Source organism: Petaurus breviceps, unplaced genomic scaffold, assembly GCF_028583685.1.
Source record: "Petaurus breviceps papuanus isolate PSGF00001 unplaced genomic scaffold, PetGlider_PUasm1.0 189, whole genome shotgun sequence".
In the NCBI taxonomy this organism is placed as follows: Eukaryota; Metazoa; Chordata; class Mammalia; order Diprotodontia; family Petauridae; genus Petaurus; species Petaurus breviceps.
Window position 1 is genome coordinate 15979663 of NW_027185809.1, and position 20038 is coordinate 15999700.

The window sequence follows — 20038 nt, forward strand, 5'->3', positions numbered from 1 at the left end:
TAGAAATAGTATTAATATCAAAATGACACTGCTGATGGAGTTGCAAACTGATTCGACCATTTTGTGGAGCAATCTGGAACTATGCCCAAAGGGCTATAAAACCATGTATATACCCTTTGCCCTAGCAATACCACTACTAGGTCTGTATTTCAAAAGAGATAAAAAAGAAAGGATCTATATGTGCAGAAATAATGATAGCAGTACATTCTGGGGGAAAAAAATTAGAAATTGAGGGGATCCCCATTAATTGAGTAATGGCTGAATAAATTGTGGTATGTGATTATGATGGTATACTATATAAGAAATGATGAGCAGGATGCTCTCAGAAAAACCTGAAAAGACTTACATGGGCTGATGTAAAGTGAAACATATTGTGTACAAAATATCAGTAATACTGTAGGATGATGAGCTATTCTTTGCAATACAACTCAATCCAACACAACTCTGAAGAATTTTTGATGAAAAATGCTCTCCATCCCCCAAGAAAGAACTGATGGTGTCTGAATACAGATGAAAGCATACTTTTTAAAAACTTTCTTTATTTTTCTTTTTTTTGGAGGGGGGAAGGCAGGGCAATTGGAGTTAAGTGACTTGCCCAAGGTTACAGGGCTAGCAAGTGTTAAGTGTTTGAGGCTGCATTTGAACTCAGGTCCTCCTGACTCCAGGGCTGGTGCTCTATTCACTGCGCCACCTAGCCGCCCTCTTTATTTTTCTTGAGGTTTTTTTTTTGGTCTATTTTTTCTTTCACAACATGACTTATTACGGATATGCTTTGTAAGATTACACATGTATAGGCTATATCAAACTGCTTGCCTTCTCAATGAAGTAGGGAGGAAGGGAGAGAAATAACATAAGAGAAAGCATTTACAAGGAAAATAATTATAGTTAAAGAAGCACAATACCTTATTACAATAAACATTTAAACATTCAATTCAAAGACAATCTGGTTAGTAGCTTAATTCCTATCACTAAGGCAATAAGGTTCTCAAAATATTTTTTTTCCTATAACTAGCTCTTAGTTTTATTTATTAGTTCAATAGTTTTCTTAATTTCAATTTTATTAATCTCTCCTTTGGTTTTCAGCATTTCTAATTTTAATATTTAACTGAGGATTTTCAATTTGTACTTTTTCTAGCTTTTTCAGATGCATGCACTGATCTCCTTTTTCTCTATTTTACTCATGTAAACATTCAGAGACATAAAACTTCCTCTAAGAACCACTTTCACTGCATCCCATAAGTTTTGGTATGTTGTCTCATTATTGTCATCCTATTGAATGAAGTTACTGATTGCTTCTGTGATTTTTTTTTTTTAAAGCAATTGGGGTTAAGTAACTTGCTCAAGGTTACACAGCCAGTTATTTCTGGGTGTGGTGCTGAGTGTCTGAGCCCGGGATTTGATCTCCAGGTCGTCCCAACACTGGAGCCGGTGCTCTTACTCACTGAGCCACCTGGCCGCCCCTAAGCAATTGGGGTTAAGTAACTTGCTCAAGGTTACACGGCCAGGTGTTTCTGGGTGGGTGCTAAGTGTCTGAGCCTGGGATTCGATCTCCAGGTCTTCTCAACACTGGAGCCGATGCTCTTACTCGCTGTGCTACCTGGACGCCCCTTTCTGTGATTTTTTAAAAAAAAATCACAAAAGAATTGCCTTGTTACACTTTGCTATAAATTACTCTAGCCTCAATTTTTGTTTGATGTTTGTAATGATTTTTAAAATCCAGAAAACTCTTATGCGAGAATTAGTTTGCCAGGGTCTATTCTAGACTCTCACACTTGTATACTTCTCTAATACACCACCACATATGAAATACCAAATACGAAGTCATGAATAAATATTGGCCAGTTAACAATCTATATAGTATGCTACAGAGCCTGAAGAATAGCTCAGTAATCAATAATTCAACTGGAAATGCAGGTCATGAGAAAGTTTAATGGAACCACTGTTCTTTGTTCTTCTATGCCACTAGTGGAAAAGGAGAGATTCTAGGCTCTGTGAATCTTTCCACAGCACAGGAAAGGACATAAAGAATAGGCTTCTAGGGGCGGCTAGGTGGTGCAGTGAATAGAGCACCGGCCCTGCAGTCAGGAGGACCTGAGTTCAAATCCGGACTCAGACACTTAATACAAAAACTAGCCATGTGACCTTGGGCAAGTCACTTAACCCCAATTGTCCTCCCCCCCAAAAAAGCAAAAGAAAACAAAACAGAAAAAGAGCAGGATTCCATCTCTCTGAAAACACCCCAAATGAATGTCAAATCATCTATGGGTGAGGCCGACACCCTCTACAATCCTTCCTTCTGTCCCACAAGCAATGTTCAAAGATCCCAAAGACAGATCAGGGAGAAGGTAACAACATATTGCTTTCCTATCCCTTAGTGCAAAAGGGATCACTTAGTGATTTCTTTCCCAAATTTTGTATTTGTTGTCTTCATACTGATGCTATTATAAATGCAAATAAATGGAAGTATGTGAATATACCTATATATATCTTTCTTTATGTACACACACAGACATGCACAGTCTCCCCTGATTGAATGTAACCTCCTTCAGTGTCCCACCTTGAATGCAGAGATTTCAAATTCTCTGTATATGCACCCTCAGTGTCTAGCAAAGTACCTATTACAAAACAGGAAGTTAATAAATGTATGATTGGTTGATAAAATTCACAGGAAAATTAACTAACCTGCTAGAGATGAGTCCTCTCCTATAAAAAAAGGAAAGCTGAGACAGCATCTTTGAAACTCTTACCCCTCATGGGGGCGGCTAGGTGGCGCTGTGAATAGAGCACCAGCCCTGGAATCAGGAGAACCTGAGTTCAAATTCGGCCTCAGACACTTAACACAAAAACTAGCCGTGTGACCTTGGGCAAGTCACTTAACCCCAACTTCCCTCCAAAAAGAGGGCAAAAAAAAAAGAAAATCTTATCCCTCCCCTTATACATGGTGATCTGCCACAGATTTAGAAATTTGCTTCATTTCCTATTTCTGACCCTCCTGACATTATAGTCAAGTACAAAAAATATCTTTTTTTCCAAATGCTTTATTAAATTCTGATTACATCATTCATTTCCACCAGATTTTGAGTTACAAATTTTCTCCCTGTTTTTCCCCTACCCACCACCCCAAAATAGGAGTCCCACAGTATATCCTCTCCTCCAATCTGCTCTCTCTCATATTTTCTCCCATACCCCTCTTGACTTTTCCAGTGGATCTCTATGCCCCAGTATATCTTATTTCCCAATTACATGTAAAATAGTATTAATAATAGTGTATATATATATTTGAATATTAGATTTTAAAACTTTGAATTCCAGATTCATTCCCTTTCTCCCTTGTCACCCACCCTTACTGGGAAGATAAGCAGTTCACTATAGGTTGTACATGTGTGGCTAATGCAAAATAATAACATAGTAGATATATTGTAAAAGACTGACTATATTTCCCTCCCTCCTATCCCACCTCCCACTTGCTCTATTCTCTGCTTTGATCCCATCCCTTCTCAAAAGTGGGTGTTTCCAATTTCCCTCCCCCCCAGCCTGCCCTCCCTTCCATGATCCCCCTTCTCATCCCCTTCCTCCCCTACTTTCCTGGAGGGTGAGATACCCTATTTAGTGTGTATTTCATTCCCTCCTCAAGCCAAATTCAACGGGAATAAGGTTGACCCATTCCCTTTTGCCTTCCTATTCTTCCCCTCCATTGTAACCATTTTCCCTTGCCTCTTCTATATGAGATAGTTTTACCCCATTCTGTCTCTCCCCATCTCCTCTCATTATATTCCTCTCTCACCTCTTAATTTCCCCTTTTAAGTATCATCCCTTCCTGTTAAATTGGTCCTGTGCCCTCTATCTATGTATATCTGTAAACATATATACACACATTCACATATGTATTCATATGCCCATATACCCTCATATATATGTATTTTCCCTTGAACTACTGAGAAAAGTTTCATAAGTTACAACTATTGTTTTTCCATGTAGGAATGTTAATAGTTCAACTTTGATAAGTTCCTTATGATTTCTTTTCCCTGTTAACCTTCTCATGCTTCTTGTATCTGAATGTCAAATTTTTCAGCAAGAATGCTTGAAAGTCCTCCATTCCATGACCATATTTTCCCCTGAAACATGATACTCAGTTTTGCTGGGTAGGTGACTCTTGGTTTTAATCCCAGCTCCTTGGACCTCCGGAATATTATATTCCAAGCCCTTCGATCCCTCAGTGTAGAAGCTGCCAGATCCTGGGTTATCCTGATTGTGTTTCCACAATATTCAACTTGTTTCTTCCTGGCTGCTTGTAATATTCTCTCCTTGATCTGGGAATTCCGGAACCTGGCTACAATATTCCTAGGAGTTTTCTTTTTGGGATCTTTCTCAGGAGGTGATCAGTGGATTCTTTCAACCTCTATTTTGCCCTCTGGTTCTAAAACATCAGGGCAGTTTTCTTTGAGAACTTCCTGGAGGATGATTTCTAGGTTCTTACTTTGATCATGGCTTTCAGGTAGTCCGATAATTTTTAAATTATCTCTCCTGGATCTATTTTCCAGGTCAGTGGTTTTTCCCATGAGATATTTCACACTGCCTTCTATTCTTTCATTTGTTTGGATCTGTTTAACAGCATCTTGATTTCTCATAAAGTCATTAGCTTTCATTTGCTCCAATCTAATTCTGAAGCAATGATTCTCCTCAGTGAACTTTTGAGATTCTTTTTTCCATCTGGCAAATTTGGCTTTTTAAGGCATTCTTCTCCTCATTGGCTTTTTGAGCCTCTTTTGCCATTTGAGTTAGTCTATTTTTTAGGGTGTGATTTTCCTCAGTCAGGCTGTTGACTCTCATTTTGTAATTTTCTTGCATCATTCTCATTTCTCTTCCCAATTTTTCCTCCACTTCTCTTATCTGCTTCTTAAGGTCCTCTATGGCCTGTAACCAGCTTGTATTTTCCTTTGAAGCTTTTGGTGCAGGAGTTCTGACTTCACTGTCTTCCTCCTGTTCCATGCTTTGCTCCTTTTTGGCCCCAAAATAGGAGTGTAATGTTGGAATCTTCTGTCTGCTTTGTTTCCTTTGCCTAGTCATGTCGCCCCTCAGTCACTTGACCCCTGGGCTTTTTGCCACAGTAGGACTCTGCCAACAGATCGGGAGCTTTCATCCCAAATGCTGGGTTTTTTTCAGCTGCCAGAGGCATTCGATGGGTGCCCTCTCTGAGGTCTCCACACACTCTGGCAAGCTGGACACGCACCCCAGGGACCTCCACCCTAGACTGTAATCCAGATCCAAGAAGGTCAAAGCAAGAGCGATTACCCCTCAGACTGGTGCTTGGTCCCCCTATTTGCAGGCCAGGAGCTGAAGCTGCCACATGGCGCTGGCGGGCTGTGCCGGGGTCTCAGCAGCTTCTTGCCCCCCCCGGGGGCAAAAGCCATGCACTCCCACTTACTGGGTCCCAAAGTCCAGACTGTACTGTCACTTTGTCCTTTGCATCTATGTGTTGATAAATCTGGAAATGGCCACAGCTGCTGCTTATCTGGAGTCCCTCTGGCCGGCGGTTGGTCAGGCCCGCGCTGGGGCTAAAGCCTCGGAGTGGGGCTGGGCTTGGCTCCCATAGCACTGCGCTGGCTGATTCCTGCTGGCCTCCTGGGCTCTCCTCAGTGGGAGGTTAGCTTCTCTGTGTCATTTTGTGGGTTCTGCAGCTTCAAAGTTTGTTTAGAGTACTCTTTTTATATGGATTAGCGAAGGTGGAAGCCGGAGCAGTGGGGAGGTCTTGCTTCTACTCCACCATCTTGACTCCGTCCCCCCCCCAATCTTTTAATAATAATAAATCTCATTTGTATATATATTTTGTGAATGGTTTCCTTTTCTAGTATGGATGCTGATTTACTCATTTACAAAGTCAGTTGCCACCAAAAGTAGGAACAGAAGTTGGTAGAATGACTAATTATTTTGATCTTAATGGAAAAATTAAAATAATCTAGAGAAATAACACTAATTCATCAATAAAAGAAACTACTTAACATGCAGAACAAGAGGAAGAACAACAGGGACACATAAAGCATTCAAATTCTTTATATAGGATTAGAGTATGGTTCTTTAAAGGACATTTTAATTTAAACTGAAAAGAATTTCAAGAAGCTAGGCAACTCAGTAATGCAGCCAGAGTCAGTTATCATCTAGCAGATATGTGTTTCTCATTCAATATTAGGAAATCATATAAATGATGTTTTATTAAATCAACTACAATTTTTAGATATTAAAATTTAGTTTATTTAAAATGTAGGAGTGAAGTGGGGCAACAGCAAATGTAATAAGATACAAACTTCTAGACTAGGGATTCTTACCTTTTATGTGTCCTTTTATGGACCCCTTTGTCAGCCTGGTGAAACCTATGGATTTCCTCTCAAAATGATGTTTTTAAATGCATAAAACAAGGAATGAATTATATTGAAATATTATCCATCCATCCATCTTTGGAACCCTCGTTCAGAACTTCTGTTCTAGACCTTAGAACTACCTCAATAATGTGACAGTTTTTATATAAATAAATAGTTATAAGATTTCTGCCAGTACATCCCACTTCAACAGTTCCTTCCTAAAGAAAAGATTTCAGTGGACCTAAAGGAAGACAATGATGTCCTAAAAGATTTTCTTAGGAATCTACAGAATAAGGTAGTAACACAAACCAGGATATTTAGTGATTTTCCAATCCAAATAATTTAGACAGCTTTCAAGGCAAACCTAGGGTCACTTACCTTCTGTAGAATGCATATGAGAGCTGCCAATCTGGTCCACTAGCAGCATGAAGACAAAGCCTAAGACGAGGGAAACACCAATATATGCGTGTAGTTTTGTGTGATCATGGCTGTGCTCATGTTCATGTACAAGTGGTTTTTCTACTGCTTTGTCTGATGCAATCACATTCTGTGCCTCACTGGCCTGGTGGTGCTTTCCTAATACAGGACAAAGCAAAAGTGGGAAAGAAAAGGTACAAAAGAAGAAGTCTTTACTTTCCTATATTTTTATTCCAGACCTTGTTCTCTGAAAACATTTCTTACGTTGTAACTCATCTAAACATAAAGTGCCTAAATTAACATGATTGAGATGTTTAAATTTTCAAGTTTTTTCTGCAAGTCTTTTTGCCCATAGTATTTTAGAATAGAGAAGCAAATTTACAAGGAAGTAAGGAAGCCATAACATTTCCCAATAGTCAAAACATTCAAGATCTGGACCATAAAATTATGCCAATATCTGGTTTGAAATAATGAAAAACTTTACTATGATCTGCCAGTGAAGAAAAGAATCAATTAAAAATTATCACTCCTAGGTGACATAAAAAATGAAAAGCAAATCATCATTTTTCAGTTTTCAGCCTTAAAGCTATAACCTTAGGGGAATCATTTAAGCTCTTTGCCCCTATTCTTCATCTACAAAATGAAGAATGACCTCCAATGGCTCTCCTAGTTTTAATATTGTGACTTGATAATTTCTGGTACCATTCATTAGCTGAACTTAAGAATAAAAAAGGCAGAGAAATATCTTTCAGACCAAATTCAATCCTCTCAACAAACATTTTCATTTCTAGAGACTATGAAATACAGCAAATGATAACAAAAGAACTACTGAATGTCCATCTATCCTGTAACTTGGATGCAAAGTCTTCAGGGACTGGTGCTTCATCTTTATTGAATTTCATTAACATAGGCTAATATCGAGTAGTTAAAAAGCAAAAACAAGAAGGTCCAATTAGCATCAAAATGGTGCCATTATACTTTCTGACAAAAGATGATAAACAATCCCGTTTGTAATGTCTTGTACCTACCTAGTTTTTATAAAATGTTCTTTTTAGGAGGGAACAAAACTACTGTCAGGAAATGTGAGACCTTTATATTTTTGCAATTCTTTAAGGATTTAAAAAAAGATCTGGAGAGATATTCTAGGTTCTTCAATGAATGTCCCATAACGACACCATGGAAGGTTAGATTTGTGTAGTAGTGAAGAACTTTACAAATGGCTAAATAACATACAAAATACAAATTAAGGCCCTGAAAGGCTTATAATACTTAGATCTGTATATGTGTATATATCTATATGTCACCTATTAATAGAAAAAGTATACTCAAATACAGAATAAGAGGCTGTTACCATAGCCTACAACAGTATTACTATTGGATACAGATTGGTGTCTTACTCAGTGCTCAAGATTTCTGAACCAATATACAGATATCACTAAAAAAAAATCTCATTAGGACAACTTGAGAAGGATAAAGTTCCTGCATACTTGTACTGTACATCAACGAAGAAATAGAAAGAAAAATAAAATTCTGCTTTATATTAACATTTCTCTATGTACAGAATGCACATGATACTTACTTGTATTATTATTATTTTTTGCTTTTTGGAGGGGGGAGGGCAGGACAATTGGGGTTGTGACTTGCCCAAGGTCACATGGCTAGTAAGTATTAAGTGTCTGAGGCAGTATTTGAACTCAGGTCCTCCTGACTCCAGGGCCCAGTGTTCTATTCACTATGCTACCTAGCCACCCCTTATATTATTATTTTTTTTATTGCATGGACTCATACAGATTAAGCAAAGGGCAACAAAGGTGTGAATTATTTTAAAATTTTTTCTAACAAGGTATTAAAAGTCTTTTTTTTCCCTAAAAGAAATAACAAGGACAGTCATATTCTCTTAGTAGGGCCAGATTCATAATTAGTGGCCATCTATCTGATTCCTACGAGGGTAAATGACCTAGATTCCAAATCTCTCCCCATCTGTGAACACAATGTTGTGTGTTCAAGTTATTGCTATTCTAAACAATCTCTTTCAAAATTCAAATGTATACATAATTGGGAAGTGAAGATTTAATGTCAATAGTTTACTTAACTATCAAATTAAACTCCAAGCGTAGGTTATTCTACTATAATAGGATAACTTTGGATGATCAAAGTAGGCCTAATCAGATACTGCAATGGATACAGGGTTATTCAGGAAAGATGGAGAAAATAGGAAGAGGTTGCAGAGTACTGAAAATGAAATGTTTTCCCACAACATAATTTTGCTTAGAATGAACCCAGTCTATTACACTAATAATTATGGTTAGCAGTAAGCACAATAAGCAGAAGAATTCATGTAAAGCCCAGATAAAACACACACACACATTAAAATAGCAGAAATTAGAAGGAAATTTTCCTTTGATATTCTAGCTCTTTTGTTTTTCCAAATGTATTTTATTATTTTATCAAGTTCCATAAAGCATCCCCTTGGTAATCTTATTGGTATAGCATTAAAAGCGTAAACTAACTTGGATAGTATTGTCATTTTTATTATATTGGCATGGCACCATGACATTCACTAAGTATTTAAGTTGCCCTTTTTCTCTTTAAAGAGCACTTTGTAACTGAATCCATACAAGTTTTTTGTGTGCTTTGGTAGATCAATATCCAGATACTTTATGCATTTTGTAGTTATTTGGAATAGGATTTCGCTTTCTATTGCTTCTTTGGTTTTGTTACTATTATATAGAAATTTAGTGGATTTTTGAGGATTTTGTAGATTGTAGCTTTGCTGATTTCCTAGTATTTTCCAATTAATCAATAAAACAATAAACATTTATTAATGTGCCTACTAATGTACTTGGCACTGTGTACCATTATATCATCGGCAAATAGGGTAGTTTTTGCTTTTATCTATCTTCATGCCTTGAATTTCTCTCTCTTTTCTCATTCTAATTGTTATGGCATTTTCAGAACTATATCAAACAACAGTGGGGAAAGTGGGTATCTTTGCTTTACTCTATACTTCCTGGAAAAGTAGAAAAAAGTAGAAGCACATGATGCTTGCTTCTGGTTTTAGATAGATGCTTTTTAAGATATTAAAAAAGGCCCCTCTATGACTGCACTTTGTAGGGTTTTTAGTGTAAGAGGTGTACTTTGTCAAAAGCTTTTTTTTTTTGAAGGGGACATCTATTTGAGATGATCATGTGGCTTTGTACACTCTGGTTTTTAATATACTGATTGTGTTTTTAACACTGAACCATTCTTACATGCCTGGTATAAATCCCACTTGGTCTTAATGAATGATTTTTTTGGATACATTGCAATAGTTCGTTTGACAGGATTTTGTTTAAAATTAATATTCTTTTTTTGCAGGGCAATTGGGGGTTAAGTGACTTGCCCAAGGTCACACAGCTAGTTTTTGTGTTAAGTGTCTGAGGCTGGATTTGAACTCAGGTCCTCCTGACTCCAGGGCGGGTGCTCTATTCACTGCACCACATAGCCGCCCCTAAATTAATATTCTTTAATGACATTGGCCTGTAGTTTTCCTTCTTTGTTTATCCTTCCCTGATTTAGGTATTAGGACTATAAATACCCCATAAAGGGATTCTGGTAGGGTGCTTTCTCAATTTTTGAGAATAATTTGTATATAGGTACTAATTATCTCCTATCAACAGCCTCAAGCTATCCTTCCATATTTCTTTCATTTTATAGCAAAACCCTAGCGGGGAAAAGCTGTCTACATTATGTTGTCTCTACTTCCTTTTCTCACATTTACTTCTCAACCCCTTGCAATTTGGTTTCCCATTCTCATCTACTCTCTTTAAATTTTTTAATGAAATCTTAGTCACCATATCTGATGGCCTTTTTCTCAATTTTTTGGTCTCTTTGTAGAATTTGGCACTATTGGATGTTCTCTCCTATTGAACGCTCTTTTTCCTCTGGATTTTAATGACATTGCTCTTTCTGGTTTTCTTTTTAGTTTCTTTTGCTAGAACATCATTCATGGATCATACTCTAATCAGAGGTCCTCCCCAGGATTTTTCCCCCTTACATCCTCTCTCTTGGTGATCTATGGGTTCAATTATCCTCTCTGGGGAGAGTTCCAGATTTAGTCCTCTCCTTAACTGTCTGGTGATCAAAGGAAAAACACAAGTGAAAAAGGAGCTCCTTATAACAAAAAAGTCCTAGTTTCTCTCCTAAGCTCAAATCCTTTATCATTGATTGCCCATTGAACAGTTCCAAATAGATGTACCAAACATCTCAAACTCAGCATGTCCAAACCAGAACTCAGAATCTCTTGCTTCTTTTAAAGCTGAGTTCAAATGACACATCCCACATGGAATCTTATATGATCCCCCTGGATGTTAATGCCTCTTCTCTACTGAAATTGCCTTGAATTTACATATATATATATAGTTTCCCCTTACTTAAGAGTCAGGACTGTTTTATTTTTGTCTTTGTATGTCCACTGACTATTTTTATTAAACAACTGCTTACTAAGCGATCCCCAAATGTTTTGTTATGAAGAACTCCTATTTTAACTCACCTAGTGCCTCTTAATCAATCTTAGGGCAAATGGGGAAGGGAGAAATGAGTGGAGAATAGAAGAAAACAAACGCTCCTATCATCTAACCCTATTTCAGTAGGTCCACAATAGAACAGGATGTGGAGCTTATTAGTATAACAAAGTAGTATTCCATTTTAAAGGTAAAATCTTTTTCTTAATGATTAATATATGATAAATGATAAATATAAAGCATTAGCAAGTGTCAACAGACTTTTAAAAAGTATAGCAAGAGCCAGAAATGTATACACACTAATTACAGAAAGAAGGAAGAAACACAGGTCCAAATGTAAAAATTTTAGGAAGATCTAGAAGAGAACAGAGTAAAAACATTTTGGGTTTTGCATAAGATTTTATCCTTGTTTTATATGCTTATGTGAATGTTTTTGGTGATGGTTATTAAACTTATTATTTAAAAATTTTAAGGCATTAGCAAAAACATCACAGAAAAAATAATTACAAAAGGGAAACTCACTGTTTTAAAGAATATAATAATATGGTTATAAAAACACACCTGAAAAAGCAGTAAAACTTACCCCTTTTTACTATACTATCTATACAAATTATTTAATACAGAAGATATATGCCATTATTCAGACTGTTACAGATGTCAGATTTCTGCTTAAATGGCTTAGATCCAACCTAGGTTTCATTTATTTATTTATTAATTTTTTAGATTAATTTTTATTTCTTCCACTGCTTTCTTCTTATATGTGCCCTTCTCACAGTGGTTTCAAATCCCAGTTAGACAATCAGCTAGCACTATGGCAGTTAAACTCTTAAGAAGTTCTCAAAATTCCTGCTACTCTGACAAGACATATTTTTCTTACAAACATAAGACTATGATCATTAAGCATCAGTAATTCCGTTATGGCTACAATTGTAAAAGGATATCTTCGAAGTTTCTATTTACATTCAAGTTTAGTTATTCTTATTATGTGCACTGAGCACTGAGATGGGTCTATTAGTATGGCATGCATGACCTCCCAAAATACCAGTTAATCACCAAGATTATAATGTCCAGAGAGGAACACAGGTTGTAGGAACAGATAATCAAAGATCTTTCTAAAAATCCAAAGGAATATTACTGTGATACATAAATAAGAATTGAGAATATAGTGAGTTAACCTATTCTTTGTTATTAGCTCTGGTCAATCTAGAAAAAACAGTGCTGGGACATTGAGGCATGTGAGAAATTTGGAAAGGGAGAGTCATTGGGATTATTTGTTTTAGAGGTGAGAAAAAATTGGGTTTTAACCAATTACATTCTTAGTCAAAATCATTTTATAAATGCATCCTGGACTACAAAAAAAATCTAATGAAATTAAAAAAAAATAAAGACCAAATAAAAAGAGAATCATTTAATATAAAGTAGCACAACTTAATCCTCTGAGTCCTTAAGAGTTGCCTTCTTTGACTCAAAAGTTCCTATAGGAACAAAGACAACTAATTGTAATCTTTTTTTGGTTATTTAAGTCATAGTCTGAATGTAGTCTTGATTTGTCTCATCCTAGGTGCTTTGGAGTTCCTGAAACCACTGTGAGAAAAGGCACATATAAGAGAAAAGCAATGAAAGAAATAAAAATTAATAAGTAAATAAAATTTTTCATTCTGAACTTACCATTTTCTAAGTCCTCAGCCTATCGAACTCTGTAACTAAACCTCAATCCTCAGATAAAATAATTAACTCTTTTGGGTCAGCATTGCTTTTCTTATAATAATTAACAATATTCTCTAATACTATCAAGTTCTCCAGCTCCTAATCACAAATCACAGGAGCATCTCTCACTCAACAAGCAGTACATGAAGACTTAGTTTTCCTCCTCCTAATTAGTTTTATTATGTAATAATCTCCAATTAGGGATTTTTGCCTCAATCTGGGTGACAGATCAAGAGATATATAACAAAAAACTCTTTAGGGGTTGAATGGTTGGAACCTGTGATTTCATCATTAAAAGCTTCCTTGGTGAAGAAACTGCTACCAATGCTATTCTGCAGCCTCTTGTGCTGCCATGTCTAAAAGACCAGGGTTCCAAGAGATCAGGTGAATTGTCCTGGGTCCCACAACCAGGGTGTGTGAGAGGAAGGATCTGAATCTGAATCTGAGTTATACTGACTTGATGCTGATCCTCTATCCATTATGCCATTCCGTCTCTATTTGATAAACTTAAATGATATTTATTCTCAGCAGTGAGTTTCTGGCTCACTAGCTCCACAAGTTGAAATGCATCAAACAATGAGACCTTATTTTCTTTCTCACCCTCCAGAATATCTTCATAAAGTGCATGTACTCCTTCAGGCACAATGACAGCCAATGCAGTTCCACAGAGAAGCCCAGCACCCAAAACGGTTATCAGCTTTAGTCGTTCCTACAATCAAACATAAGTACTATAAGACTATTGTATTAACAAGGGAGGGAAAGGGGAAATGGAGAGCAAGGAATTTGAAATATCTGTAATCAATGTTCTTTCTCAAAGATCCTTGAGGCAGCAGGATGGTCCACTAAAGACCAGGCAAAATCCAGATATCTCTACTGTCTGATCTTGGGCTTTTATGTGGATCTGGTTTGGTTTGTGTAGGGTTTAATGGGAATCTCGTTATTTTATAGTTACATCATCCTTCTGGTTTAATTTCCTTATCAGTACAATGGAAATAATTCCAATTAGTCCAATATCTTAGACATATCTAATTAGGATATTAAGAAAATGAATAATAAATATACTACCTATTAGATATTTCTTTAAAATAACCTGAAAGATAAATGCAATTATAACTGACATATATATATATATATATATATATATATATAATGCTTTACACAAATTATGTCATTTGATCAATATGATCCAAATTCATTTTATATGACTATACTTAATTTGTTACAAGGGATAGCTTATATAAGGAAAGAGAGAATACTGTGTGGGAATAGGGGGAGTGACAGTGATGCAAAAAAAGCATGAATGAAATGGGTTAAAAACCAGAAGAGAGTAGTGTGTCATGAAAGTCTAGAAAGAAGGGGTGGTTAGGTGGTACAGTGTCAGCCCTGGAGTAAGGAGGACCTGAGTTCAAATTCGGCCTCAGACACTTGACATACTTACTAGCCGTGTGACCTTGGGCAAGTCACAACTCCAACTGCCCTTCCTCTCCCTCCAAAAAGAAAAAAAAAGTCTAGAGAGAAGGGACCATCAAGAAAAATAAATTGATTGACAGTGTTAAAGATTGCAGAGGTCAAGAAGGTGAGGAGTGAGAAAAGGCCATTAAGGGGGCAGTTAGGTGGCATAGCAGGTAGAGCACTGGTCCTGGAGTCAGGAAAATCTGAGTTTAAATCCAGCCTCAGACACCCGACACTTACTAGTTGTGTGACCTTGGGCAAGTCACTTAACCCCAACTGCCTTGCCTTCCCTCCTCCCTCCCCCCAAAAAGGGCAATTAAAAGACCAATGGAAACTCTGAAAAAAGCAGTCTCAGTTGAGTAAGGCTGAGTCACACTACAGAGTTTAGTGGTGAGTGATAAGAAAGGAGATAGAGGCGCTGAAGTATAGATTGCTTCCTCAAGGAGTCTATGATAACCAGTAGGTATGGAGGGATCAAATGCGTTTTTTTTAAGGAAAAGGGAGATGTGTGGGTGTTCAGGCAGTAGGGAAGATTAAGAACTGAGTAAGGATGGTAAAGGGGCCATTCTCCTGGAGAAGATGGGATGGGAATGGAATCATTTGTTCTATAGAGGGGTTGGTCTCAGCAAGGTGAAGGGCCACCTATTTGTGTCAGATAAGGGTGGAAGAGACAGAGGCAGAAGGTATCTATGTGAAATGAGAAGGAGGACAAGAACACAGGAAGCTCTCAGTGAATAGATTAAATTTTATATAAGGCAAGGTTCTCGAGTGAGACAGTTGAGTCACAGGTTTGAGGACAGGTAAAAAGACTTGGAAAAAAAAGGTTGTGGTTATAGATATAGTGAAATGATTAGGGAGGGATAAAAAGATTGTATTGCTGCAGAGAGGTCCCAGTTGAGATAGGTAACAAATCTGTAGCAGACCCAGTCAGGACGGTTTTGTGATTTTTCTCCAGATTCATTCATTCAACAGCCACAATAGCATCACATGAGTAGGAAGGAAGGCAGAGAATGGTGGGAATAACCCAAGGCTGAGGCTTGGCAGGGCAAGATCAGTCATAGGAGAAAAGAGCAAGAGACTCAAGAGAAGAGTATAGAGTTGAACTGGTTCACTGAGTGATGATAGTGAAAGGAGGGGAGTGGAGCCAGTGAAGGGGTGATGGTCTGGGAAAGAACTAAGGGGTAGAAGGATCAGTGATGGAAGAACAGGGTTAGGAACTATGAGGCAGAAGGAAAAATGGAATGATAACAGATTATAAGATAAAGACAACTCAAAGTTCATGAACATGGAAGTGGAACACCTGTGGGTGATGGAAAATCAATGGTATAACATTCTCTGTGTGTAGCTGAGGTGGGGGTGGAGGAATAGGTCAGAAGAAATAGAACTGGGGAGTTAGACTGTTTGAGGGAGTATCAATACACATGTTGAAGTCTTCTAGTATTAGGGCAGAAGCTGAGGAGTTGAGAATGCTCTAAAGCTTCAGAGAGAAGGAAAAATTTTAAACAAAAACCTGGATATGAGTTAACAGAATAAGTAAATAATGGTGGCTGCCCAGTGAGAGAAGCCTCCTCTTTCCAACTTACTGGAATAAGATCGAATTTTAAAAGGCAATAACATATTATTACTTATTAGTTACTTAAGTAATTTATTTCTACCAAATAATTTTAAATTCCACGTAATCCAAAAGCTCTAGAAATTTAATTCTTAAAACAGATTTCCAAATGAAGAAAAACGTAAGCTTCTAAAGAAATCATATGCAGTTGTTCTGTGTGTTCTGATAAGCATGAATGTAAAAAGTATATATATATATATAAAAAAAGCAAGACAAATAAAAAAGAATGGTGGTGTGTTCCTTTAAGAATAGTGACAAGCAGGCTTGAGTACTTGAGCACAGTACTAAATTTAAAAGCTCTATCTGGGGCCAGAAGTATAGGAAAGTCCATTGATAAGAGCATTTGTAATAATAACATATGATGGATATGTTAACATCTAGACAGATATGTTAACAAAACTAAACTATTTTTTGTCAGCTTCTCTATGAAGTAGAAAGATCCTCAAATTGTAAAGAATAATCAAATGATAATAGTCAATAATAATTACCAAATACTTATAAAGCACCCGCTAAGTGCTGGGGACAGGAGATACAAATAAGAAAAGGGAAAACAGTCCCTTACCTCAAGGAGCTGACACTCTAATGGGGAAGACAATTCACAAAAGAAAGCTAAGGGGGCCAGGGAGCCCAGGGGAGGAAAAGGACGATAATGATGTTAATGGAGTTGAACAAGGAGAACTACTCTGCGAGGGAAGGCTTTGCTTATAGGAAGCAGTTAAGAGATAAGTGAAGCTCAGAGCTGATGAATGAACAGTAAGAAAGGACTTAACTACTTCAAACCAGTCCAGGTGTCTAATCCCAAGGTGCCATAAGAATTTGTAGATGTGTAGGTCTCAATATGTGACAGTGTATCCCCTTTAAAAACTGAAGACGGCACTAAGTATTATTCAGCTGTCAGGCTGCTTACTCCCCTGTCCAATTTCACTCACGCTCTACGTCTTTGATTTAGTCTATGTGCTAAGGCTGCTGTTCTTGAATGGGGATCGGGTCTACTCTTTTGAGGCTCATATCCTCCTCCACTGGCATAATTCTGTTGCTGGGCCACTAAGTTACTGACCTTCCTCAAAGTATCCAGATCACTACCCTATCCACTGTAATTCAATGTATTTGATATAGCTTAAAATAAGACTTTCTGATCTCTACTTCTATGCAACACGACACAACATATAACTTGCCCCATTACCTTGGCACTCTGGAACTCCAGACTAGGTAGTAAGACAAAGCCATAGGGGACATGAGGTGTGTCACTAAGAATCCAAGCCTTTCTTGTATTCCAGTCAGTGGCTGCAACAAGATTTTTCCAAGACTGGTAGAATTTGTGTTTAATGTTGGACTTACCAGTATTATGAACAATTCCTTAAGTTTACCTCACTAATCAGAATTAGTGAGTATATTAATAGTCTTTCTGCTTTTTAACCAACTGCAGAGGAAGATGCTTTTTCTTTAACTAGAAATAATTTTTCAATCTTATGATTCCTCTTTGATACTTCTGCTTCTGTATAAGGAGAATACACTATCATTGATCAAAGTTCTGATCGGTATACTTTAAAGACCACTGGTAGTTTCCTTTCTATCATTATTGTAACTTTTTAAAAGTTAATTTTTATTGATCTTTTTGTCTTACATTGCCTAAATTTCCTCATATAGCTTCCCTTCCTCTCCCAGAAAGAGAAGGTAGATATACTGAAAAAAATCTGGCATTATATACAATGTTCCACACATCCACGGACCTCCCCCCACCTCTACAAAGGTGTAGGGAGAGGATGTCGCTTAAAAGCAACAGTCCTTGTCATGGGTTATAGCTGTAACTAACAGGCACTAGAGTATACTAGTACATTGAGCTTCTACATACAGATGTTATCTAAAACTACAGAAATATCGTTCCATTCCAAAATTCCCATCATGATCTTGGGCAAACAAACTACCACCACTAGAAATGGAAAGCAAAACAAAAGATAAACAAAATACAATAAAACTTAGTCACTCAGCACTGTGATGGAATGTCATTTTGCAGAACAAAGCGTTCTGGGAGCATACCTATAAAAGCACCAATGTGAAATTTAAAATCTAAAATAAATTATACATTTCCTTATTTTCTTAAAGCACAACAAACAAAATTTAACCTTTTACAAATAATTCAGGGACATAATTATGATTATACAGTGATCATCTTCTAAGTCCACGAGAACTTGAATGGCTGTCCACATTAAATGGCTCCAGGTGGCTGAACTTTTATTTTTTAAAAATCTTTTTTTCTCTCTTTTTCAATAGATATCACATCTCATTGTCAGTATGCATAATAAGCTATGACTCCGAGACCAGCTAACAAAGCTGGCCTAAGGAACTAGGATTAAAATGCAAGAACTTTGGTGTATCAGCTTTGCTTTCTATTTCAGACATTCCAAGTCTTTCATTTTTTGCTTACCATGAAAACCAAAAATGAGTTCTAGATACCTGAGATATTACTCAATGGTCCTAAATCCATTATTTAGTTCATTCTTTCACCATTTGCCTGGCATACAGTAAAGCTCTTAAAGGTTGCTGCCTTATTGGTTCTCAATATCCTAATGCAAAAGTTGTAAATTATTTAAAAACAAACCCTTTAGAGCTCTGTCAGAATAGAGAAGCTAAAATGTGATTTTCTAAGTCCATGGGAATCAGCTACCAGACTCTACATTTGTATATACTATACAAATCGCTTAATATGGTCAACTTATATAATTTTCTACGTACGTCTAGCCAAAAAAGAGTTTGAAGAAAATTAAAAACCTTGTGCTATACCTTTGAAGGGAGATTTCCATTAACTACAGGTTTTTTCAAGAAAGGGTTATCTCAGACTTCTTCAGTCTTTTATTTTTTATGTTAATAACATATCAGAGATGCACATTTGGATTTACAAGTCGTTATACTTAACACATTAGAATTGCACAGAGGGAAATGCCTTTACAATACCATCTCAGCAAAAAGTTAATCCAGCACAACAAATTGTCTACTGCTAAAATAATAAATCGACAACTATTAAAGAAGGCAATCACAAATTTTCATTAATTAATCTTTTCATTTCTTCTACACAAAAATTATCATCAGAAATACTTTACATGTCTTAATTCAGAGTCCAAAAATCTTTACTTATTTAAGGCAGGGAAAGGGACTGAGCCTGAGATTTCATGGGCACAGGGAATTCCTGGGAAGAACTCCTTCCCAAGTGCAGGTCTGCATCTTCTCTGCAACTGTGTTAGCTGTGTAGGGCAATGAGAGTTTAAAGTTTACTATTCAAAGTGAGGTATATGAACTAAAGACTTATAAAAATATGACTTGTAGTCTAAAGTTGAGAAAAATCTTAGCTACTGTCTCTTCCACCTACCTCCAGACAGCCAGAAGATGCAAAGTTTAAAAAAAAAAAAGTACTTTAGAAATAGACAAAAATCTACTGTGACCACATAATTACAAAGCATAAAAGTTTAGAATTCCAGAAAATTCAGTTTTCCTTGACATGAAATAGCGCAAGAATACATATATTTTTCTACAAGTTTTACTTTTTTCCCTAAACAAAAAGAGTTCCTTAGATACAACAAACCTAATTCCTATGCCCCAAATGCACAGTTAAGGAAAAGAGCCTATTGTTAGTCTTTGATGACATTATCTTTTTCTATGAATTGTTCTTTGACCTAAAAATTTTTCCCCTTTTATTTTTGTTTTACTCTGAACTTAAACACCAAATAATGAGTATTTCCATATAAACTATAGAACAGGAAGAGTATACATAAAACTGTGAATCTCTATTGAATCTCAGTGTACTTTTCTTTTTAAAGTATATAATAAAATTAATATATAATTTTCATAACTGTTCTGCTTACTGGTTATTCCCTGACGTCTTTTGTTTTCTTCTAATTTTTTTTTTGGGGGGGGGGGGAAGCTATGTGTGCAAATGTTATCTTTAGTCCCACTATTATCTCCATCTTTCCCTATAGGGGAAAAAATAAAAATCAAAA

The 20038-nt window shown here is 36.7% G+C and overlaps 1 protein-coding gene across 4 annotated transcripts in view; it reads right to left on the reverse strand.

Annotated features, from left to right (window-relative positions):
- Positions 1 to 20038, reverse strand: part of SLC39A9 (solute carrier family 39 member 9) — a 48300-nt gene that overhangs the window by 16800 nt on the left and 11462 nt on the right. For 3 of the 4 annotated variants that reach the window (XM_069091995.1, XM_069091992.1, XM_069091991.1), the window contains exons 2-3: positions 13583 to 13691; positions 6735 to 6932 (exon numbers count right to left, since the gene is read on the reverse strand). In XM_069091995.1, the coding sequence (XP_068948096.1) occupies positions 6735 to 6932; positions 13583 to 13691 (307 nt within the window). The remainder of the gene's footprint in view (positions 1 to 6734; positions 6933 to 13582; positions 13692 to 20038) is intronic. The other variant, XM_069091994.1, reaches the window with a different exon arrangement.